The sequence below is a fragment of the Acomys minous genome, assembly GCF_964271855.1.
Source record: "Acomys minous genome assembly, chromosome: 10".
NCBI classification, from domain to species: Eukaryota; Metazoa; Chordata; class Mammalia; order Rodentia; family Muridae; genus Acomys; species Acomys minous.
The window spans coordinates 95,073,641-95,096,130 of record NC_140491.1 but is presented as its reverse complement, the minus strand read 5'-3'; the positions used below and the strand labels follow the sequence as shown (position 1 = coordinate 95,096,130).

The following is a 22,490-nucleotide window of genomic DNA, read 5'->3' as shown; positions in this document are numbered from 1 at the left end:
CAGCCAGTATCAGCTCAAGGACCCTACCCTGCTGACTGTCATAGAAAATCTACTTGCTTTTCAGCCATTTTACTCTTCTCTCTGTGCCCTGCCACCTGAGACAGACTTGATTTGATCCCTATAAACCTATCTTTCTATCCAGGAAGTGGTCAGTTCAGTGATTTCACCTAGCCCTCACTTATAGCCTCTGGCATCAGCTGACAGCTATTTAACCTAACTGGGGATGCTCCACCTTCAAAACACACACACACACACACACACACACACACACACACACACACACACCCCTAAGGCTTTGTCCCCTCTTGTTACAAAGCTTCAATGTGAGCCCCTTCTCCTACCCAAATGATACGTGGACCCAAAGAACAGGGTGGACTTCTCATGCCAGGAGGCCTACCTAGTGCCTGTCCAGTGTGTTCCTTCCTATCTTCCAGTCCACCCATCCCAGTTTCTGCCTTTCAGTTCATTTTTAGCTATGTAATCGGCACTATACACTCTACCTTCCTGCCATACCCTACTGCCTTCCACACAAGATGCACACACGGTGGCTACCGTACAGGAGGGAGGGGCTCTCCATCCCCATCATGAGGGAGGCAGAAAAGGGCCGTAGACACTCCACAGGGGTCATCTGGCTGCGTATTTTTTTCATGGATGAGCATTTTTCAACGTTAGAAGTGAGTGTTCACACAGAGGACAGTAAGAGTTTTTACAGGCTGACAATTTTACTCTCTCGTTTCTTCAGGGAAGCAGACTATATGTTTAGGACCTTCTGTGGACAAATGAAATCCCAGACAAAAACAAACAAGTAAATTCTTGAGTATTAAAAGTAAGCAAACTGCCAGACTTGATAGTCCATGCCTTTAATCCCAGCACTCAGGAGGCAGAGACAGGTGGATCTCTAAGTTTGAGGCCAGCCTGGCATTGAGTTCTGGACAGCCAGGGTTATTATTACACAGACAAACCCTGTCTCAAAAATAAATAAATAAATAAATAAATGCAAAAAGAAAACTATTAATAAATCTATCAAGTGCTACAAGCATATAACATGCTATACTTACATTTTGATTTAGAAGTGTGTATGGGGTGTGATACATTGACTTTATGGCAAAAAAAAAAAAACAACAAAAAAACAGCTTCAATCAGTTTGATTTTCTTTTCCTTTTTGTTTCTAATCTAATCCCCTAGAGAAATCACAGATGTTTAACTTCTAAAAAGCTTTTGAAAGTCACCAGGCTCTCTTAGCGAGTTTATCTAGTGAAAGTCTCAGATTCTGAGCCAAAGCTTGCTCTTGAATATTCTGAAGGGATAATGTGTTTATATTAACAACAACAAAAACAAAACAAAACAAAACAACCCACAAAGTCAACTGGCTGGCTTTGCATGTCTCCCAAACCCAGGAAGGTCAGAATTCAGAGGATACAAGACCCAACCCTTAAACAATGCAAATACACCCAACACAACTATTCCTGCCCCTTGCATACAATTTCAAGAATTCACATTAGCTCAACAAACCTCTGTCAACTGCCCAAGGGGAAAAACCTCCCAGATACATTTAGTTCAGTGAAGCATTCTTGCGAGGGACTCTTAGGTTTCCCTAAGAAATGGAGAATGCCACTAGGTACCGTGTTTAGGGAATGGGGCAGGTATTGTGGAAAGCAGATCCTTACCAGTCTCGCTGGGCTCTGAGGGCTTGGACCCTTCTCTGAAAGGGACCATAGCTGGATCTCCAGGCACCCTGGGGCTCTCCACATACTTGGGCTTCCTGATGGGACCTGCAGTGAGAAAGATCACAGTGTAGCTAATGTTTTCCACATGCAAACAGCTTCAGAACATACAGTGCGTGTCCTTACCGTGACCCCAAACACTGCCTAAAGGCAGGTTGGCCCTCCCTCCCTTGAAAACACACACACACACACACACACACACACACACACACACACACACACACAGTCAGTTCAGAGCAGACACAAGAATGTCAAGTCAGGTCTGCCAAACTAGAACAGGGTGAGCTTTGGTTGGGAAAAAACGTAAACGCTGACAGAAACCAAAGCTGCTTTCTTCCGCTGCAGTTTCCAAGGTGGTTTTCACTGTGCATCAAGTAGGTGTCCAGACCAACACGGGGGCGGGGGCAGAGGTGGGGGTGGGGGTGGGGTGGGGGGTGCGGCCCATGTTGTTCTATTGAAGATACCACTCCTCTCCCTGAGATCCAAATGATTTGGTTGCTTGGCATCTCAAAGTCAGGAGTTGTGAATTACAAACAGCTAGCCTCTGCTATCAACATGCTGAGCAGAGCCACTCAAGGAGGGCCTCTTATCAGTGACTGTGTGGATGGAGTCTAAGCATGGTTGCTCCCTTGGCAGCTGAGGCCGCTGCCCTCAAGTGGGCGTGGCCAACAGTCCAGCACCGATTTGCCTGGCACAAGACGTTGAGAGTCTTATCTCCCTCCCCCAACCACAACTTATCAGAAAAATCTGGAATTTTCATCTCACTTTTGAGTCAGGGTTTGGCTGTGTCACTCAGGCTGGCCTAACCTAACATCTGTATCCTCCCGCCTCAGCCTCTGGAGTGATTACAGGCATGTATACCACCACACCCTTGGGATTCTTTATAATTTTATGATTTTTTTTTCATAAAAAATCATAGAGAAAGTTCTTGAAACTCTTAATGAGACTGAATAGAACACCCATTCCCTGCTGCTGGGGACAAAGATGCATCACTCTGGAGAACATTTCAGCAGAGTTCAAAAAAAAAAAAAGTTCAACAGGGGTTAGCATGTGGTCCAGCAGCTCCATGCACATGCAGACGTATGTCCACAAAGAAACAACTGTGTTCACAGCAGCACTGTTGCTATGACCAAAGGCCCATCGACCGACGAAGGAGAGCACGCTGGGATACTGGAAAGGAAAAGTGATGAAGCATCTACTCATGTTAAGCCACATCCTGTCCACATCGAACTCCCAGTATAGGTTGCCCACAGATACCAAAGGTTTGAATGGTTGCCAAGGTTGAGGATATGCAGGCTTGTAGGGTAACAAATAAATGAATTCTTTGGAGAGTAACAAAATGCTCTAAAATTAGACTTCAGCAATCATTCGTAACATGCTTGCAAACATGTTTAAAAAAACGATAGTTGTGCACATTATTTGGAGAGGCGAGTTGCTTGGTCTATGGACTAGATCTACTAGATCTACAGTGACTTGAAAAGCAAAAATAGTGCTATTTGTGCCTTCTAACTATCACATTCCATGCTGGTCCAGCACCACCTGTTTGGCCTTGTTCCAGTGTGCACAAGGTCACACACACACACACACACAGAGAGAGAGGGGGGGGGGGGAAGACAGCGTTCCAGCAGGCTACAAGACCTCTTACCAGCCCAGCGCTGCCCTTCATCCTCATGGTGAAAGGGCTGATACAGGCCGACTCTGAACAAGCCCCTGTCTCCACACCTTATATATCTGAAAGAGCTTGTTGAAAATATGGCTTATGGTGACAGATGCTGCCATCTAAAGGTTTACTGTAAAAGCATCTACAGACCTGGGGGGGGGGAAAAAAATCCAGCTTCACCCAGCGGCACGGCACACTGCCTCTCAAAGAGGCTGAGTGAGCAAGGAAGCTTCTTTTTAGGAAAGGATGCTATTTCAGGCCTTAGGAAGCATGATTACAAATGACGAATGAAGGTAAGTACACAGTGGTCACAAGATTTATTTAACTCTGTCAGAAGAATTTTTAGAATTCTATTGTAATGGTTACAGAAATGGCGAAATATGATCACAGTCTATGTGGGGACTGTGGCCTCCTTTGTGATAGCACCCGAACTGTATCTTACACACGCACGCATCCGCATGCAAGATGCATTAAGAGGGAAAACAAAAAGGCTAAAGCAGTTGACAGGAAGAACAGAAACAGCAAGGTAGCCAGAAGAGGATCCAAAAAAAAAAAAACAAAAACAAAAACAAAAAAAACAACCCACACAGAAAAACAAAAACAAAACAGACTAGGCACATGAGAGTGGAGGACTACATAGGCTTATCGGTTGTTCCCAGCTCTCTACAACAGCAGAGCACAACCCTGCCATCTTGTCTCTTACTGTTAAAGGATCAAAGCCCTCAGTTACAACTGTGTGACGATGCCCGGCTGGTACAGCATCAGGCTTACCCAGTGCCCCAGAACCACCTGCCCCGCTCACCAGAGCTCATCAGCTCATAAGAGGAGCAAATCCAGGGATCTAGTTACAGGCTCCAAAGAACTTACCCAACATCCCCTCAAAAATACCCTCTCTTTCTTAAAGTGTGGATCACTCCTCAAGTGGTTATTTGCCTTCGGAAACCACACCCACCTCTTGAAGCAACTGCAAAAGATCAGGGTGGGCCTGGAGCAGTGGCCCAGTCACCTCAACTACTGGAGAAGCAAGGCCAGGAGGATAGGCGGCTTAAGGCCAACCCAGGCTACAGAGCAACTTCCTGGACAGCCTGGGTAACTTAGTGAGACTGTCTGAAAACACAAAGCAAAAAAAAAAAAAAAAAAAAAAAGCTCGGCGGACACAGCTTACTAGGACAGCACCCATCTATCAGACGCACAGGTCTAGGTTCAGTCCCTCCTTAAAAGCCTTTCTTACAAGCCCGTGGTTACCGATCCAGAGGGAGTAAGATGCTAAGAGCAGACTTGGGAGTTGGCAAATCTAGGTTCAATCACTGTACCCCCTCTTTTCTTGTCTCCCCTTTATGCCGCCCTCAGTATGTCCCAGCAGGGTTAAGAGATGAGCAAGCAAGGCTCTTACAATGGAGGCGAAAACCCAGGAGGGCACAGACCGGACCAGTATTGTTCCCGGGCATAAACAACAAGGCTGGGGATGAATGGAGGGCTAGAATTTAGTGAAGTAAATAAAACCTCTGCCACCCAGTGTTCGCCCCAGCTAAGCACATGTCTATGCAGTCACTAATTCAGCTAAGCGCATGTCTATGCAGTCACTAATTCAGCTAAGCACATGTCCATGCACTCAGTCACTAATTCAGCTAAGCACATGTCCACGCACTCAGTCACTAATTCAGCTAAGCACATGTCTATGCAGTCACTAATTCAGCTAAGCACATGTCCACGCACTCAGTCACTAATTCAGCTAAGCACATGTCTATGCAGTCACTAATTCAGCTAAGCACATGTCCACGCACTCAGTCACTAATTCAGCTAAGCACATGTCTATGCAGTCACTAATTCAGCTAAGCACATGTCCACGCACTCAGTCACTAATTCAGCTAAGCACATGTCCACGCAGTCACTAATTCAGCTAAGCACATGTCTATGCAGTCAGTCACTAATTCAGCTAAGCACATATCCATGCAGTTACTAATTCAGCTAAGCACATGTCTATGCAGTCAGTCACTAATTCAGCTAAGCACGTGTCCATGCAGTCAGTCACTAATTCAGCTAAGCGCATGTCCACGCAGTCAGTCACTAATTCAGCTAAGCACATATCCATGCAGTCACTAATTCAGCTAAGCACATGTCTATGCAGTCACTAATTCAGCTAAGCACATGTCCATGCAGTCAGTCACTAATTCAGCTAAGCACATATCCATGCAGTCACTAATTCAGTCCTAGAAATCCAGGGAGAAGAGCACAATGCTTATCGTTTCTAGGTCAGAAAACTGAGGTTCAAGTCTAAGAATCTGCTCCAAGGACAAAGGAACTCGCACAGCTTCCTGCGTGGTTCTGAAACCCAGGATTAAGCCTCCACTAGAAATCCTAGATTGGACAGAGCACAGGGAAGCAGTGCAGGTAGCAAAGGTTTTATTCATCCCACGTGTCTCTGATTTCCCCTAACTTTTACTAGCAGCCGGAATATTAAAGTGAATATAAACAACGGTTCTCCGGCATGACCCTTTTATTTAAATTGCTTTTCACGAACAGCTGAACCTCAGATGCTGTAAAACAAGATACATTTATGGGCAGAGAGATTTTATTCTAGCCCCGATTGATCGTTAGAGAATTCGTGCACACTTTCTATCAAGCGAAGCCGACGAAGACTCGTTGCCCGCCTCTCCCTCTGAAACACCATTAAAGTTGCCATAAAGGGATTAAACCAGAAATGGCCGGGCAAAGGACACATCCACGGCTGAGGACCAGACTTCTGAAACAGGGAAGAGAACGCCCACGGAGCAGAGGATGAGGCAGATCAGAAAAGCCAGGGGGTCACGGAGCCTCAGAGTCACAGACCAGTCAGCACATCGCCTGCCCTCTACTCAGCTGTGGGAGCAGAGCCAGACCGACACTTTGGACTCCAGGGCAGAACATGATACAGAAGGCACCTCTCAGACCTACCAGGGCAGAACATGATACAGCCGGCAGACCTCTGACCGTCACTTTGTAGCAGGGCCTGACTTTCATGAGTACCTCAGCATATAGCCATATACAAAAAAGGAGTTGGAGATCCCCAGATGGACCCTATCAACCAAAAGACCCTGCCCGGCAAGTCACCTGACTGAAACAGTGTCATGAAAAGAACTAAGGAACCCAGGAATACAAGGAAGAACACCCGCAGCCACAAGGGTGTGCTGTGACAAGGAGTGTCAGCCAAGCAGGCTGCACTGCAAAGTGAGGACATCGTTGGAGACCACACCAGTGTAATTACCCTCCCCCCCCCTCCACTGGTCTTCTTCCTCAACGCCTCAGCGTCCCAGGCGTCTACTAGACCACAGTGACAACGATCTTGGTACTGACCCATGCTAAAACTGCTCCAACTACAGCAACCATACAACTTGGAGACACAGGTTAAGGCTGAAAAGCCCATTTTCCCACAAGCCCCCTCACTCAGGGGAAATTCCTGCCCGCACGTCCACACCTCCTACTTAAAACAAAGCACTACACATCTCCCGGGCACTGACTACTTTAAAGCAAAACAGGCTCCCTCCTTACACAAGCCAAGGACGAAGACTGCAAAGCAAGTGTCCCAAGAGCAGGACGCTTCTGCTACTAGCTCCGTGTTAAGGCAAGAGTTCTGAAAAACAAGACGGTCAGTTCTGGGTGTGAGCCAGTTATGTCTCCTTGGCCAGGTGCCTGCCTCTTTCTGGTCACTCCTCGGGTTCTGAGTGGTTGTCCTTGATGGCAGCTGTCTACCTTTAGTGCCCCCCTGGGTGGTCATGTGACAGTGTGGTCTGAGGTATCGGCAGGATCTCAGACCATGCTTCAGTAACAAAGTGGACACTATAAGGACCACCGCTGACCTCCCCACTCCTGGATGCTGTGAGGAGCTGATGGCTATGTCCTAGTCTGGTCCAGATGAAAAAGCTTAAGGTAGAGCTGGAGAGATGGCTCAGAGGTTAAGAGCACTGACTGCTCTTCCAGAGGTCCTGAGTTCAATTCCCAGCAACCACATGGTGGCTCACAACCACTTATGATGAGATCTGGTGCCCTCTTCTGGTGTGCAAGCATACATGTAGTCAAAATACTGTATACATAATAAATAAACCTTTTTTAAAAAAAGAAGCTTAAGATAATTGTGTTGTCTTTGTTCTTGTTTTGCTTGTTTGTTTGTTTGTTTGTTTAAGAAAGGGTCACAGTTGGCCCAGGCTAGCCTAGAATATACAATTTACCCAGCCTGACCTCAAGAACACAATCCTCCTGTCTCTACCTGTCAAGGGCTGGGATTACAGATATCTGCATTACATCTGGTAAATGGGCTTTCTTGATCATAAATTAAACTCACTCCAGGTGGGTTTTATCTAGCTATTTATTTTGCCTTTTTGAGACAAGGTTTCTCTGTGTAGGACTGCTCTGGCAATCACTTTGTAGTCCAGGCTAGCTCAGAAATCAGCCTACCTCTGCCTCCAAGTACTGGTATTAAAGGCCTGTGCTACCACTGCCTGGCATGCCAGCTGACTTTATATCTCTTTCCCTATACCAATCTGCTTTCTCCATCTCTATATGTACAATGTGATCAGCAAGGGGCTCCCAAGGCTATAAAGGACCTTTAAATTCCAAGGAAACAAACAGAGGCTATGCAGTCATAAGCTTGCAGGCACCAAGTGGCTGGAGCAGAGCACATCAGCTGCTGTCAGCATCTTTAACCACAGAGAAAGGTCTGGAAGGCACTGGTAAAGCCACCCCAGTTGCTGGGTTCTGCAAATGAAAAGCACAGGCGTCTGCCCTCTCAGCATTCCGTCTTTGCTCTTCCTAGAGGCCAGCTTTCCTACTCTTTTTGACATTTTCATCACATAGCTATTCTGCTGCTTGGAAACTGCCATATAAGGACTGGTTTTAAAGGAGGATGATAGAAATAAACCAAGCTAGGCTTTATCTCCAGGCAGCGAGGGGGTGGGGTGGGGTGGGGTGGGGTGGGGTGGAGGTTACTTCTCATTTCAGAGTGTTTCCATTAAAAATAATGCTGTGTGTGTGTGTGTGTGTGTGTGTGTGTGTGTGTATGTGTGTGTATGTCTGGGTATATATATGTGTACATGTGTGTATGTGTACACACTACTTGGGAGAAACAACACCTGCAGCTGCCCACTGCATAGCAGTAAAGGTCCCATCAATTTTATCTGGTCTAGGATTTTACCTTACGTTGGAAAATGTGCCCAGGATAAGAAAATCAAGAAGACTAAGGATTTTCTTGATGGGAGAGTGCTCTTTAGTTCTAGAGCAAATGTACCTCAGTACCAAATTTAAATGGCAAACCAGAATGGCCTAACTACCAGATCACTCTTGAGAATATTTTGTTGTGTTTTCATTTAAATTAAAAAAAAAATTGGTCAGGGGAGTGGAAACGGCTCAGTGGGCAGAACATTTGCTGCATGTAAGCAAGAGACCTCCCCTGGGTTCTGATCCCTCCACTCACACTAATAAAAACAGGCATGGCTCTGGGGACACATCTGCAACCCAGCACCATAGGGAGACAGACACCAGGGGTTGGCTGCAGCCTTTAGCTACCAGCCTAGCTCCTGGCTCAGTGAGCAACCTGGTCACGAAGGAATAAGGTGGTGTGTGACGGAGCAGGATACGGAACCTTACATATGCCTACAGCATCCAACACATACACAGTTCTTCTTAGAGACAGAGTCTTTGCAGTCCAGACCTTGCTATGTAGACCAGGCTGACCTCAAATGCTCAGTGATCCTCCTAATCGCTGCAATTATAAGAGCGCACCAGGCACGGATGGCACCTGGCTCATCTTCAAGTTTCTTGTTGAAACAGGGTCTCGCTATGTAACTATGCCTGGTTTCAAGCTCACTGTGTAGACCAGGCTGGCCTTAAACTTACAGAGACCGTACTGATTTTTTTTTTTAAAGAACAAGATATACAGACAGAGCTTCTAAAGTTTCACCTCTTTGCTTCCCATACCCCTCAAAAGATTGTGGGAGGTGTAGAGAGGTGGCTGCAGCTTAGGACTGATCAAAGGGTTAGATTAGACTCAACGAAACCTGCAGCATACAAGGACTCTTCCACAGGGCCTTTCTCAGGCAGGGCTACAGGTGGCAGCTGCCCACAGACAGCGCCAGAAGACCAGAGCTAGCTGGTCCTCTCGGGAGGATTTAGTCTGAGAAAGCCAAAGCCAAATAATCCACTGGTGGGCAAGCCCTGACAGTAGCATTCTTTGTTCTACCAGTTAAAAATACCTAACTTCTTCAGGGGTTAAGATGCTTTTAGGCCTAGATAGATGTTTTAACTTGATAAAAATGAGGTATGATGGATATTGATTTCCTTTCAGAATTTTTAGACTCACCAAGATAGGAGAGATGTTTTCTTCAAGGCTACCAAATACAAACAGCAAAAACACTATGAATGAAACAGTGATATAATTCCTGATTGTTTTCGTGGCTCTTCTTGCTATAGGGTAGTTTATTGTATATATGCATAATAATAAATGTATAGGTAAAAAAATTATTTAAAAAGTAACAAAAACAGCTGGGCGTGGTGGCGCACGCCTTTAATCCCAGCACTTGGGAGACAGAGATAAGCGGATCGCTGTGAGTTCGAGGCCAGCCTGGTCTACAAAGCGAGTCCAGGACAGCCAAGGCTACACTGAGAAACCCTGTCTCAAAAAACAAAAACAAGGGGGAAAAAAAACTAACTTCCCCAAAATAACTGTTGGGAGCCAGTGGTGGCCAGAGAGACATCTCAGGAGTTAAGAACATATGTTAGTCTTGCAAAGAACCCAAGTTCAGTTCCTAAGTTTTCAACTGTCTGCAACTATAGCTCCAGGGAGATCTGATGCTTCTGTGGACAGAACACACACATATACATACATACATACATACATACATACATACATACATACATACACAGAATAAGAGTATCTTTAAAATCTGGTTTTTGAGCACAGACTTTATGTACAAGTGGTAAAATTTCCATCTGATTTCATGTAACAAGCCACGGTTAAAACAAAAACACATTGAAAATATTGTAAAAAGTTACATTCATGTCATGTGTATATAGTTTATATAAATCATAAATTTATTTTATGCTTAGACTTGGGTCTCACCCCTGTGATATCTTACGGGATACATAAATAAATTCTCCATACTCTAGAATATTCTGACTTCAGGGCATTTCAGATTAAGTGTAGTCAACCAGTAGGAACCAGTTGTAAATAAAATGGAGAACCACCAACATTAATTTTGTGTTGGCCCTGAAAGGAAGATGTGTATCCTTCCAGGAAAGGTCATTTCCGGATTTCTGGAAGAGGCAGGGAAACAGCCAGTGAGGGAATGGCTCCGCTCCTATTCCTACACGCAGGAAATGAGCGCTGCCCCGCCTGCAGTAGCTGAATACAAAAAGAGAGAAGCGGGATCCTTAGGAGCCTTCCTTCCCTGTGAATTCTCGAGTGTGGCCGCCTATACTAGTCAGAATGCACATTCTCAGCCCCGCCCCACAGGAGCAATTCTGCGGTAGCCATCTGTATAGGTTTAGCCTAACTAGAACACCTACCTGAGGCTTTGCTCACTTCTTGAGGAAGCTTACAGTCAAGTGAAAAGACATGACAAACAGCTGTCATGGCAGTGCTGTCACTGGGGAAAGCACCAGAAGAGCGGCACCTGAAAGCTAGGGGGGAAAGTCACTGCAGGAAAAGCTTGGAGTTGAGGGGGCGGGGTCACTGTAGGGAAAGCTTGGAGGTGAGGGGGCGGGGTCACTATAGGGAAAGCTTGGAGGTGAGGGGGCGGAGTCACTGTAGGGAAAGCTTGGAGGTGAGGGGGCAGAGTCACTGTAGGGAAAGCTTGGAGGTGAGGGGGCGGAGTCACTGCAGGGAAAGCTTGGAGGTAAGGGGTGGGGTCACTGCAGGGAAAGCTTGGAGGTGAGGGGTGGGGTCACTGCAGGGAAAGCTTGGAGGTGAGGGGTGGGGTCACTGCAGGGAAAGCTTGGAGGTAAGGGGGCGGGGTCACTGTAGGGAAAGCTTGGAGGTGAGGGGTGGGGTCACTGCAGGGAAAGCTTGGAGGTGAGGGGTGGGGTCACTGCAGGGAAAGCTTGAAGACGGGTGGTGGTGGGGGTATCATGGTAGGAAATGCTTTAAGGTGGGGGGCTGTCACTGTAGGGAAAGCTTGAGAGGTGAAAGATCTCTTTGCACAAATACTGACTCCAACAAGAAATGATTTGCTTTCAAATGAATTTTACTTAATTGCTAAAAAGTAATACCTTCTCAGAAAAAAATTAAATTTGCAAATACCTCCTCAAACTTTCACTTAGTATGATGGTTTCAGCACATTTATCCTAACTCCCGACCCTCTGTCAGAGAGAGGGCTTGAAGTGACAGAAGAGGAGGAGGTGTCTCTCTTCACCCTAAGATTCCATTCCTCCCTGTTAGCATCCAAGAAAGGGTCAGAGCAGAACAGTCCTGTGTCTCAGTCCCCAGGGCCTGGGTAGGGACTAGCCCCCCCTCCTTGGCTTTACACTTGACGGTCCTGTCTGCACACATACTCCACACCTTCTCGCAATATACAGGAACCTCCATACCCTGCACCACAGAGAAATGGCCACAGCAAGGAAACACAGATACTTTTCTCCAGCCTCACCCTCAGAATCATCTGTGTCTCCTTGGGGCACACCTACCTGCAGCCTCTCCACCCAACCTCTGAGCAGGGACGTCAACGGCGGGAAGAGGCCTGAGAGATGCAGACTCCGACCACTTTTAGGGAGAAACGTCTACAAAGTTGTTAAGTGGAAAGATTTACAGGTACCATTAGATGAGAAAGAAGCCCATGGCTCTTAGTTACAGTCTGAGAGCTGGGGGCGTACCTCAATTGGCAAAGTGTCTGGCTAGCGTGCATAAAGCCCTGGGTTCGATCCCCAGCACTGCATAAAACGAGATGCGGTGGCCCAGGCCTATAATCCCAGCACTTTGAAGGAAGAGACAGGAAGCTAGAGATCTCAAGGTCATCCTTGGCTACACAGTAAGCTCAAGGCTTCTCTCGGCTACCTAAAATCTTGCCTCTAAACTCTAATGATGATGATGGTGGTGAACCACAGTTACTAAGCCCTCTCAGCCTGGATTACAGAGACCATCAAAGCCATCCCAGCCCCTCTCAGAAGGTGCACAACTAACACCTTCAAGCACACAAAAACAAGCAGCTGCTGAGGGTGCAGAGCAATCGCCGAGGAGACTACAAAACGCTTAAGTGTTTTTGGAACATACTTGACACTTTCATACAAAATTATACACACTAACTACATAATCTTGGCCAAATCCACTCCTGAGTTCTGACCCAAGTGAAAGGAAACACATGTTTACACGAAAGCCAGCGTGCACACAGTTATTAACAACTTTATTTATAATTGCTTCAAACTGGAAACTACCCATCTGGCAAATGGGCAAACGGTGGCATGCGCATGCCGTGGACTTCTTCTGAAACAGGGAGGAATTTATCGCTACCCACCACAACATGGACCCAGCCAAGAAGTGGGGCTCAAAGGGCTGTACACTAGATGACTCTACACATCACAAAGCTCTAGGTGTGGAGGAAGGCTATGGGGTTGCCAGGGCTTTGGGGTACAGCTGACCAGAACGGAACAGTGGGAATACACGGAGATGAAGGAACTGGCCTCTGTCTTGACTGTGGTGGCATTTCTGCAATTTCAAAGCATTTGTTGAAACTGAAGATCTGTGCTGATGGGCGCCCCCCCCCCCCCGCCCGTTCCTTCCTGTCTCTTTCCCATTTGCAAGGGATGAGGACATGTACGCAAAGTGCTTCAGCAAGGGATGTGGACATGTACACAAAATGCTTAATCAACGTTTCCATGAGGCCATCAGGTAATGACATGTTAGAAGGGTGTAGTAAAATAAGACATGACTGTGATCGAGCTATTTGATTTCAAGAGGTCTGCAGAGATTCAGGATTAGGAGAAGGATCTCAAGACGAAGGAGCATCTCCAGCTGTCAGACAGGTCCCAAATATACGAGTCCTTGTAGGAGAAAGGAGGGCAGTGAGACTGTCACACCGAGAAAAGGTTACAAAGTGAAGCTAGAGAGAGGCGCAATGTGGCCGCGAGCCAGGGACATCCGACAGCACCAGACGCTGCAGAAGGTAAGTTCTCCCAGACACGGACTCTATGGCCTTCTGCCCGCGGCTCAGAGAGAGGCACCCGCAGCCGAAACCACCAAACGGTGATCACGTGCCACCGCGTCACCGTAGCCCAGGGAACACTCGCTCTTCAGTACCAAGATGGGGGTGTCGCTTTGCCCACAACACCCAAACCCCTCCCCCATGAGAGACAACTTCAAGTGGGTGATCTGGACTGTTAACAAGGAGGAGCGATAAATGTCATTTCAACTACTGTTGTTTGACTGCTCCATATGTAAAGACAACTTTAAACTTAATATAACAACACACATTTTTGGCCCTAAGCTTACCTTTACTGGGTTGAGCTCCTCGGCTATCCCACAACCTAAGCGAAGTTTAGAACCGAATGAAGAGCTGAAATAAACCGAAAGAGGGGCTGGAGAGATGGCTCAGAGGTTAAGAGCACTGTCTGTTCTTCCAAAGGTCCCGAGTTCAATTCCCAACAACCATATGATGGCTCACCACCATCTATAATGTGATGTGGTGCCCTCTTCTGGTGTGCAGGCGTACATCTGGGCAGAATACTGTATATATAGCAAATAAATCTTTTTTAAAAAAGAAAAAAGAACCCCCTCTCCCAAATAAAATAAAATAAACAGAAAGAACCAGTATGACTGCGTTACATTTAGGAGTACTCTTGTCACTTGTGAAAACTAGAGAATAACTATCCTTAAAAAATAAAATAAAATAAAATGTAGCCGAGCATGGTGGTGCGCGCCTGTAATCCCAGCACTCGGGGAGGCAGAGGCAGGCGGACTACTATGAGTTGGAGGCCAGGACAGCCAAGGCTAAACAGAGAAACTCTGTCTTGAAAAATCAAAATAAAAAAATAAAATAAAATAAAAGAAAGAAAGAAAAAAAGAAAAAAAAGAAAAGAAAAGAAAAAGAAAAAGAAAAAAAAGGAGTAAATGGATAGATAGCTGAGTAGCCTTCAGCTTCTACCTGAATTGTGTGATTCTCGGCCTCAAATGAAAATTCATGTTAAATATGATTTTAAATTAATTAATAAATGCAAGACTTAAAAACTGCATTTAACAGCTATGGAAACTGTGCCTTAAATTGCTAACTAGAATACACTGAAAAGCAACTTTAAATTTTACTTTATACATCATCTTAAGTAAAATGTTGCTTTCAGAAATTAAGGGCTCGTCTTAAAATGCCTTTTCTGCCTGGTAAGGTCAAAGCTTCTTTTCAAAATATTAGTGGAAGGAAAGGGACTCTTTAACTCCACGTCCCTGTGTGTCCTCCAGTCCCCACCCAGGTGGCAAGGTTACCCATCATGCATCACTGCCCATGTCCTTGAAAGCACCTCAAGGCAGCTCCCTGCTGTGCTGCCATTCTCTGTACAAAGGAAGCACTCTGGCCTCATCGCTAAGCCATTTCTGCAGTCAGGACCTTACACTGCATGGTCAATAAGCAAAGTGCAGACTGGGCTTGCGTCAGACAAACAGGCTTGATGGCGAGGCTGCTGGGAAGACCTTTCGCTTGCTGCAACATCTGCAGACATCATGCAGTGACGTTCTGGGCTGAGCTGTTAGGCACTCCGGAGTCCAAACAGGGGTGCCTACTGCCAGCCCTGCAGTGACCCACACTGCAACCCCCCCATCAGTGCGCATGCAGAGGTCAGAAGAGGGCATTGGGGTTCTCAGAGTTGAAGCTAGCGCTAACAGGTACTTGCTGGGTGGGGTGCTGGGATCCAAACTCAGGTGACTGGGCAGAAAGCATCTTTACACCTTTATTCACTGAGCCACCTCTCCAGCCCAAGTTGTTTTCTTTCTTTTTTTTTCCTTTTTAGAATAGCTATAACTGATTACTTTAAAGTACTTACCTTTTATCTAAACTTGGTAATATAATACGATATGATAGAATATCAAAGTAGCAGTCCTCTCTTTGAAGAACAAAATTATTTTTTTCTTTTAAAAACTTGCTGCTAGACCAGTCACAGAATTTAGCAGAACTGGAATGCTCAGTGTTGACCACAAGGTGGCGCTGCTCTGATGCCAGTCTCTGACAAAGGCCCAGAGGCTTGCTGGAGAGGTTTCTTCAAGAAATGATTGCCAACCTAAGGGATATGAAGACTCAGGTGTTTTGTCTTTAAGGTTTTAGACAGCACACATATGCTTAGCAGTTTACACTAAGGGATTCGACCTCAGAGGCAACAACTTCCTGCTTGTTTTACACCTAACCTAACAGACAGATCCTGAATGGAACAACCACAAAGGCAGGTCCCAGACTCACAGGGCGCCAACCGGACACCTAAGCGGGTGCTAAGGCCGAAGCACTCCTTGCCACACACGGGAAACTCTGAAAGTTGAACACACGCACATCCACACAGGAATAAAAGAACAGGGAAGAGGCAACTTTCAAGAGACAGAACAGTCCCCAACAATTTACACAGATACTCCACTCTCAGAAGTGTAGGGTGGCGCTCCCACCCTTACCTGTGGGCGGCACACAGTGACTGTAAAGAGAACCAAGTGTATTCCTTATGTGGTTGACGGAAACGAGACAGGGGAACTTCTAGGGACAAAGTAGACGCCCACAACCTTGGCCAGATGATTAAGATCAACACGGACAGAGGTAAATTACACTGCTGGTATGTACCTTCAACTCTGTGGGATGAAAAAAAAAAATCCACCCCTGCCGAGTTCTGCCTGAAATTCTTACGGTCTGGCCAATGGTGAGAAAAACATCGGACACCTCCCAATAGACCGGCAACCTACATAAATCCCATACCCGAAACCACCAGGGTCATCAAAAAACAAAGGCTGTCTGAGAAACTGTCTCACAGTCAACAAGAGTCCAGGAGATGCGTTTAATCTCAGCAGAGACAGGTGGGTCTCTGAGTTCAAGGCCAGCCTGGTCTACAGAGAGAAACCCTGTCTGAAAAACAAAACAAAAACAAGCAAACAAAAATCTACAGAGACCTATCTGAATGCAATATGGTGATGTGGAGCAGAAAAAGAGCATTTGGGATGGAAAAAAACGCACAAGTACAGACTTTAGTAGGTATCAATATTGGTTCATGAATTTTCTCAACTATGTCACATCACGTTCTGCGTTAATGACAGAGGAAGCTGGCCATAGGACATATGGAACTTGTTTATATTATTCTTGCACCTTCTCTACAAGTCTAAAAATACTCCAAAATAAATGTTTATGAAAAACAAAAAGCAAAGCTCACCCAAGGCTCAAACAGTAACTGGCAGACATCATTGGGAGACAGAAACGCCTGTTTCGTGGAGGTACTTGTGTCCCTGTGGTCCCACACACTCACTGTAGAGGACACAGGACAAGCAGAAAGCTGTCTTTCGATGCTGGCCGGCAGCAGTGTGAGGCTCTACGTCTTCCGTGCCAACTCACACTCTTGAGAACGATCAGGGCTAAGGCCACTGCGCTGGGTGGCAAGTCAGCGGGGTAGCACTGAGGCAGGCTTTGAAACCAAAGGGGAATTGAGGTCCTGGCCAAGTATTGGCTGGGTGTATAACTGCTGGGAGGGAGGCAAACCACCTAATCCCAGGCCCCTCACCTACTGCTGAAGGACTTGATACTTACCTCTAGCGTTAGAAATGTGTATACTGTGTCTAGCAATGAATAAATTCCACCTCTCTATTCCTAAGAGGCAAAAGCCAGGGAAACCATGGTCTGGGGCAGAATGAGACCACTGAGTGCTTCCCTAAGTGTGTGCCCGATTACAGCCATGACAGTCTATCTACAGATCATCCACGGCTGCTCAGAGTCACGACGGCCAAATTGTAATGGTCACAACAGAGGGCACAGTACCCTAGTGCCGGACCCATGGCAGAAGCTGGCCAACTCTGGTCGGCTGCTGTTCTCCCCAGTCACTAACAGATATACACTTCATTCCATACTATATGTGACCTTCAACGTCCTCAACTACCTTCCTCCCCGAGGCCAGAGACCTGGGCGTGGGCTCTGCACTCTGACTCCCTTGAGCTCTGCACAAACAGGATTCCATGGGTGATCTGACATCCCTGACACGCTAAAGTAAATTAGTCCACGTGATGGTGAATTATGCCCACACTACACCTAGTTTCCAACAGAAATAGTATTATTTAGAGTTAGAGGCCTGACCAGTTAGTGCCTTAGAGGTTTTTGTCTTTTGTTTTTCTTTTTTTGGTTCTTCGAGACAGAGTTTCTCTGTGTAGCCTTGGACTCACTTTGTAGACTAGGCTGACCTCAAACTCACAATGATCATCCTGCCTCTGCCTCCCAAGTGCTGGGATTAAAGGCATGTACCACCATGCCTGGCTGAGTTCTTATTTTTAAAAACAGAGGAATAAGCCAGGCGGATCGCTGTGAGTTCGAGGCCAGCCTGGTCTACAAAGTTAGTCCAGGACAGGCAAGGCTACACAGAGAAACCTTGTCTTGAAAAAACCAAAATAAATAAATAAATTAATTAATTAATTAATTAATTAATTAAAAAAATAAAAATAGAGGAATACTGCCCACCTTGGAAATATCACTAAAACTGTTATTTGGGGGTAAAGAAATATAAAAGTAAAAGGAAAAACAACTTAAAAAAATCCAAATTCATCTAGAAAACCAAACTAGACCTGTAGCAACTTTGCCAAATGGCTCTGCCAAGACAGATCCCTAAGTTCTGGGCCGCTGGGCAGAGGCGTGGCCAGCGCCTCAGTGGTGGTCCACTGATGTCTCAACTGTTATGCCAACATCATGTGTGATGATACCTCTAGTCGAGCCACTGTCTATATCCTGCCCCCTTAAATCTGATATGCAAATACGTCACTGTGACCTAGAGTTTCTTTTTCCTGACATTTTCTCAGACCAACCTCCAGCCTCACAGCCTTCCCTTGTCCCTGCAGAGAACGGAGCTGCTGCGTTTTGTACGCATCACTGTAAGAGTCCCAACCAGTCTCAGCTCCCAGCTGTCAAGAAGAAAACAGACTCTACCCTAGAGCTCAAACCTCTTCCACCCTTCTGTACAGAACCAGTCAAAGGACATCACTGACAAAAACAAAATAACCAAAACACTTTAAAAAGCTTCCTGGCTCCACCCGGGGCTGCAACTGTTTCTTTGCATCTTTCTGACTAATGTTTCTTGTTCCACTAGTCTCAGGCTCCAGCCCCCTTGGCCCTGACTCACGTTTTCACATACCTTCTGAGCATAGGGGGTGGGGTGTGGGCTGTTGCCTAGTCACCTAGATGCCCCTTAGGAGCTTCTGCTTGCCATGGACCTCGTCTGCTAAGGATGCCCTTCCAGCATCACACACCTGGAACCACGCCAGCCTCCAACCAAGAGCTTCTCACTCTTCCCATGTGATTACAGCGCATGGACCCTTCTGTGTCTCCATCATCACCAGTCTCACAGCCGGGTGCAGCGGCGCACTCCTGTAGTCCCAGCACTTGGGGGAGGCAGAGGCAGGTGCATCTCTGTGAGTTCAAGACCAGCCTGGTCTACGAATCGAGTCCAAGACAGGCAAGGCTACACAGAGAAACCCTATCTTAAGGGGAAAAAAAAAAACAACAACCACCCCCTGCACCACCCACAAAAAAACCATCGCCCAGTCGCTCACACTAAACTGGGTGTTCCCTAGAGTTTAGGGCCAAGTGTTTATTTCCCTCCGTGTCTCCTTCATCCCCATCTCAGAGCCCACACAGCTAACATTCAGAAAACCTACATGAAGCAAGTGTTTACGGAAGCCCGTGACCTCACATAACTCTGTGCCTCTGAGGCCACTCAGAGAAATAAACGTCCCCAGCAGAGAGCACCTCCACCTCTACAGGGTCCTCACCTGCTGGCCAGTCCAGGAAAGCTGGAGCAGAAAGGGACCTTTGAGCACCTCTTATAAAAGACACATTGACTAAGACCCTCCAGGGTAAGTAAGAGAAGAAATGGGATGCCAACCATGAAAACTAAAAAGATGCAAAAACACAAGTGAAAGTGTGGTTCTCTTAAGCAGTCTGCTAGGAGTTTCTTCCTTGCCTCAGAGCAAACTCAAGGGACATTTTATTTTCCACCTTCTGTCTACTGCAGGAAATCAAAGGGCCGACAATTCTAAACCATCACAGCTTTCAGGAGGCAAGGGTGAGTTTGTCTCTCCTTCTTCAACAGGAATTGCTTAGTAAAACACCACAACCTGTAAGAAGAAGAAACGGGCAAGGGGATGGCTCAGCAGTTTAGAATGCTTGCTGCTTTCCAAAGACAGGGGTTCAGGCTCCAGCTCCCCAACTCAGAGGAGTCTGTAACTCCAGCTCCAAGATATCCACTGCCCTCTGCTGGTCTCTTCGGGTACATGTACGTATGTATGTATGTATGTATGTATGTATGTATGTATGTATGTATGTATGTATATGTGTATGCCTGTGGCTGACACACAAACACACATAAACTTTTTTTTAATCTTACCAAAAAAGAGAGTGCACTGTAAACCCAAAGTCAGTAAATCCCAGTCCTCAGGAACTGGACTGGTTTCCTTGATGTGGCCCACTCACATCATTTCTCCTCGCCTCACACTCCTCCTCCGAGCTTGCTTACTTATGTTGTACGCGAGCACGGCTTCATCTTCATGGCTTTCAACAAAAGCAGCCGCGGGAACAAGAACAAACAAGTGTGGGGCACTGGGCTGTGGGAATGAACACCAGGTCAGGGCCCGGCAAGACCCTTTCTACAAAAGATACGGATGGGCCAGCTCGCTCCCAAAGCCGTGGCCACAACGTCACACACAAACCCAATGGTGAACAGGCTCAACGGCATTTACAAACCAAAATCTAAGGAGCGACTCAGTTCAGAAGTCCCTGAATTTCAACAGTGCTGTCTTCCTGGTCCAAGGTATAAAATTAAAAAAAAAAAATTTTTTTTTAATGACATAGGAGAGGTCAACAAAGAAAGGCCAGAAGACAGCAAATTATGTGCTCTCTACAGTCAGCTTGATGTGACATTAGCAGCTTTTCTCCAGAGTGTTCTGGAAGGCAGCTCTTCATAAACGGCCTCTGTAATTCTCCCAAAGGGAGGGGAGGGATGCATATTGTGGCTGATTTACTGCCATTTCTATATGAGGAACTAAGTATCAGGAGAGGTCAGTCTAGTAAACTGGGAAGACATAGCACTATAAAGAAAAAGGGGCTGGGAACTTGCCCCCAGGTCTGTCTTCCTGGACAGGACAAGGCCTAGGTAAGATGTTTCTGTTAAGGCAGTAAGAGAAAAAGCAGGGAAAATGCATAAAAGTTCCTGTTTACCTAGCACAGACGATGCCTACTCAACTTTCATATAGCTACCTTAAAAAAAAAACATCCACTTGTTCCAAGAATCTCTCGCATGCACACGTTCAAATGCTAATGTATACATGATTGCATAAATATTCATTCTAATCTCAGAGTGTATACATCCGGCTCTAATAAAAACTCTATCACTGAAAAGATATAAATTGCAGCCAAATGTTTTCAAGAAAAGAAATCCCTATTGCGTTTTTTACTGAAGAGCGTAGGGTTGACAGTCATTTTCTGAGCGGCACAAAGGGGAGCCTCCCGGTATAGAAGTGTTACATCCAGAGTCCTTGAGAAACACTGTGCTGCCCAAAATAGCAGTGTCTCTAAGTGCTCGCTGTATTGTCAAGCAACACCCTCCAATATATGGCAGAGTCATAACTAGGGCACAATGACCTCATCTGCAGCCCACTGCACCTTCCCCATAAGGAAAAAAAGGACATGCGGTCAACTGTGGCAGTCTCATTTGCTGGTCCCGCAGCCAGGCTCTGCCCCCACATGTCCTGTACATGACAGGATTCTGGTGTACAAGGCACAAGGTCCAAGCTCTCTACCCCACCTGGTATACACGCAAGTAAACAGCAATCTGTTTCAATGACAGAAGAAAAAAATAACTGCAGCGTCATCCAGAGACAGTCTTCTGTGAGCAGTGTTAGGGACAGCCAAGCTGACATGAAGGCTTCCACTCAAGTACTGACCTCGATCGTTTGCCTGCAGCAAGGCGCGACACCGTGACTCTCTCCTATGCACAGCTCCAAACACCAGGCAACTTGACTGCACTAAAGGCCTGCAAACACGCATCACCGTGGAGTGTGTAGTCACTATGATCTTGAGCACTGACCTCTCACATCCACTGAGAACATACGGAGGCCGTCATAAATCCCTGGGCACTCTCTGCTTTGCCGACATTTCCCCTATCTGATGTGCCCCATTACTATCTTAGGTCTCACTTCACTCACCAGTTCTGAGAGCTAGCTTCCTTCAGCAGGCAATCACTCACACCCAGCATTTTATTCACTTCACATGAGTGATGGGGGCGGGGGTAGTGTTGGAGCTGGGACAGGCTGTGGGCATTCTGTTTTCCTGCCCTGCTCCCAGGGAACAAAGGCTCGAGGGACACAGAGCTGCACACCAAGATGACACATGCTTACCAGAAACCACAGAGGGTGGATTCCCAGGGGAGGGCATCTGGCTGAAGATGACGGCTCCGGAAGACCAACCCCATGGGAACCCACTGGGGGCCACTGAGTTAGGATGAGGGAAGACGGAGATGGGCCCCATAGCACACGCTTCTCAAGGAAACTGCGACCACCATAGCCAACCCTCTGTCTAGGTTAAATTTGGTTTACCCTGTCGTAGAGACAGCGTCTGGTGCTATAATAAAACCACCACATCCTAAGTGTGTGAAAGCCCAAGATAAGGAACTAACTACAAACTGATCTCTTCATGTGGTCTCTTCACCTGGCTGTGACATAGCCAGCTCCCGTCTCTAAGGGGCACATCTAAGGGGTACATAATATTGCCATGGCGGGGGGGGGGGGGGGTTTCTGCTCTGAGAACCACTCTATACTTCATTACCTCTCCAAAGCCTGCTTCCTAGCAGCAGGTCACCGGGGCTTAATACTGCAGCCTGGGAACTTAAAGGAGACACGTTCAAGGTCAAATCCAGAAAGGTACCAGACTCCCATCTGCCCGAAG

General features: G+C 46.6%; 1 protein-coding gene across 5 annotated transcripts in view; it reads right to left on the bottom strand.

Moving 5' to 3' along the window:
* TANC1 (tetratricopeptide repeat, ankyrin repeat and coiled-coil containing 1) overlaps positions 1-22,490 on the bottom strand; it is a 227,884-nt gene that overhangs the window by 84,479 nt on the left and 120,915 nt on the right. For all 5 annotated transcript variants that reach the window (XM_084800042.1, XM_084800045.1, XM_084800043.1 and 2 more), the window contains one exon: positions 1,668-1,772. In XM_084800042.1, coding sequence (XP_084656168.1) covers positions 1,668-1,772 — 105 coding nt within the window. The remainder of the gene's footprint in view (positions 1-1,667; positions 1,773-22,490) is intronic.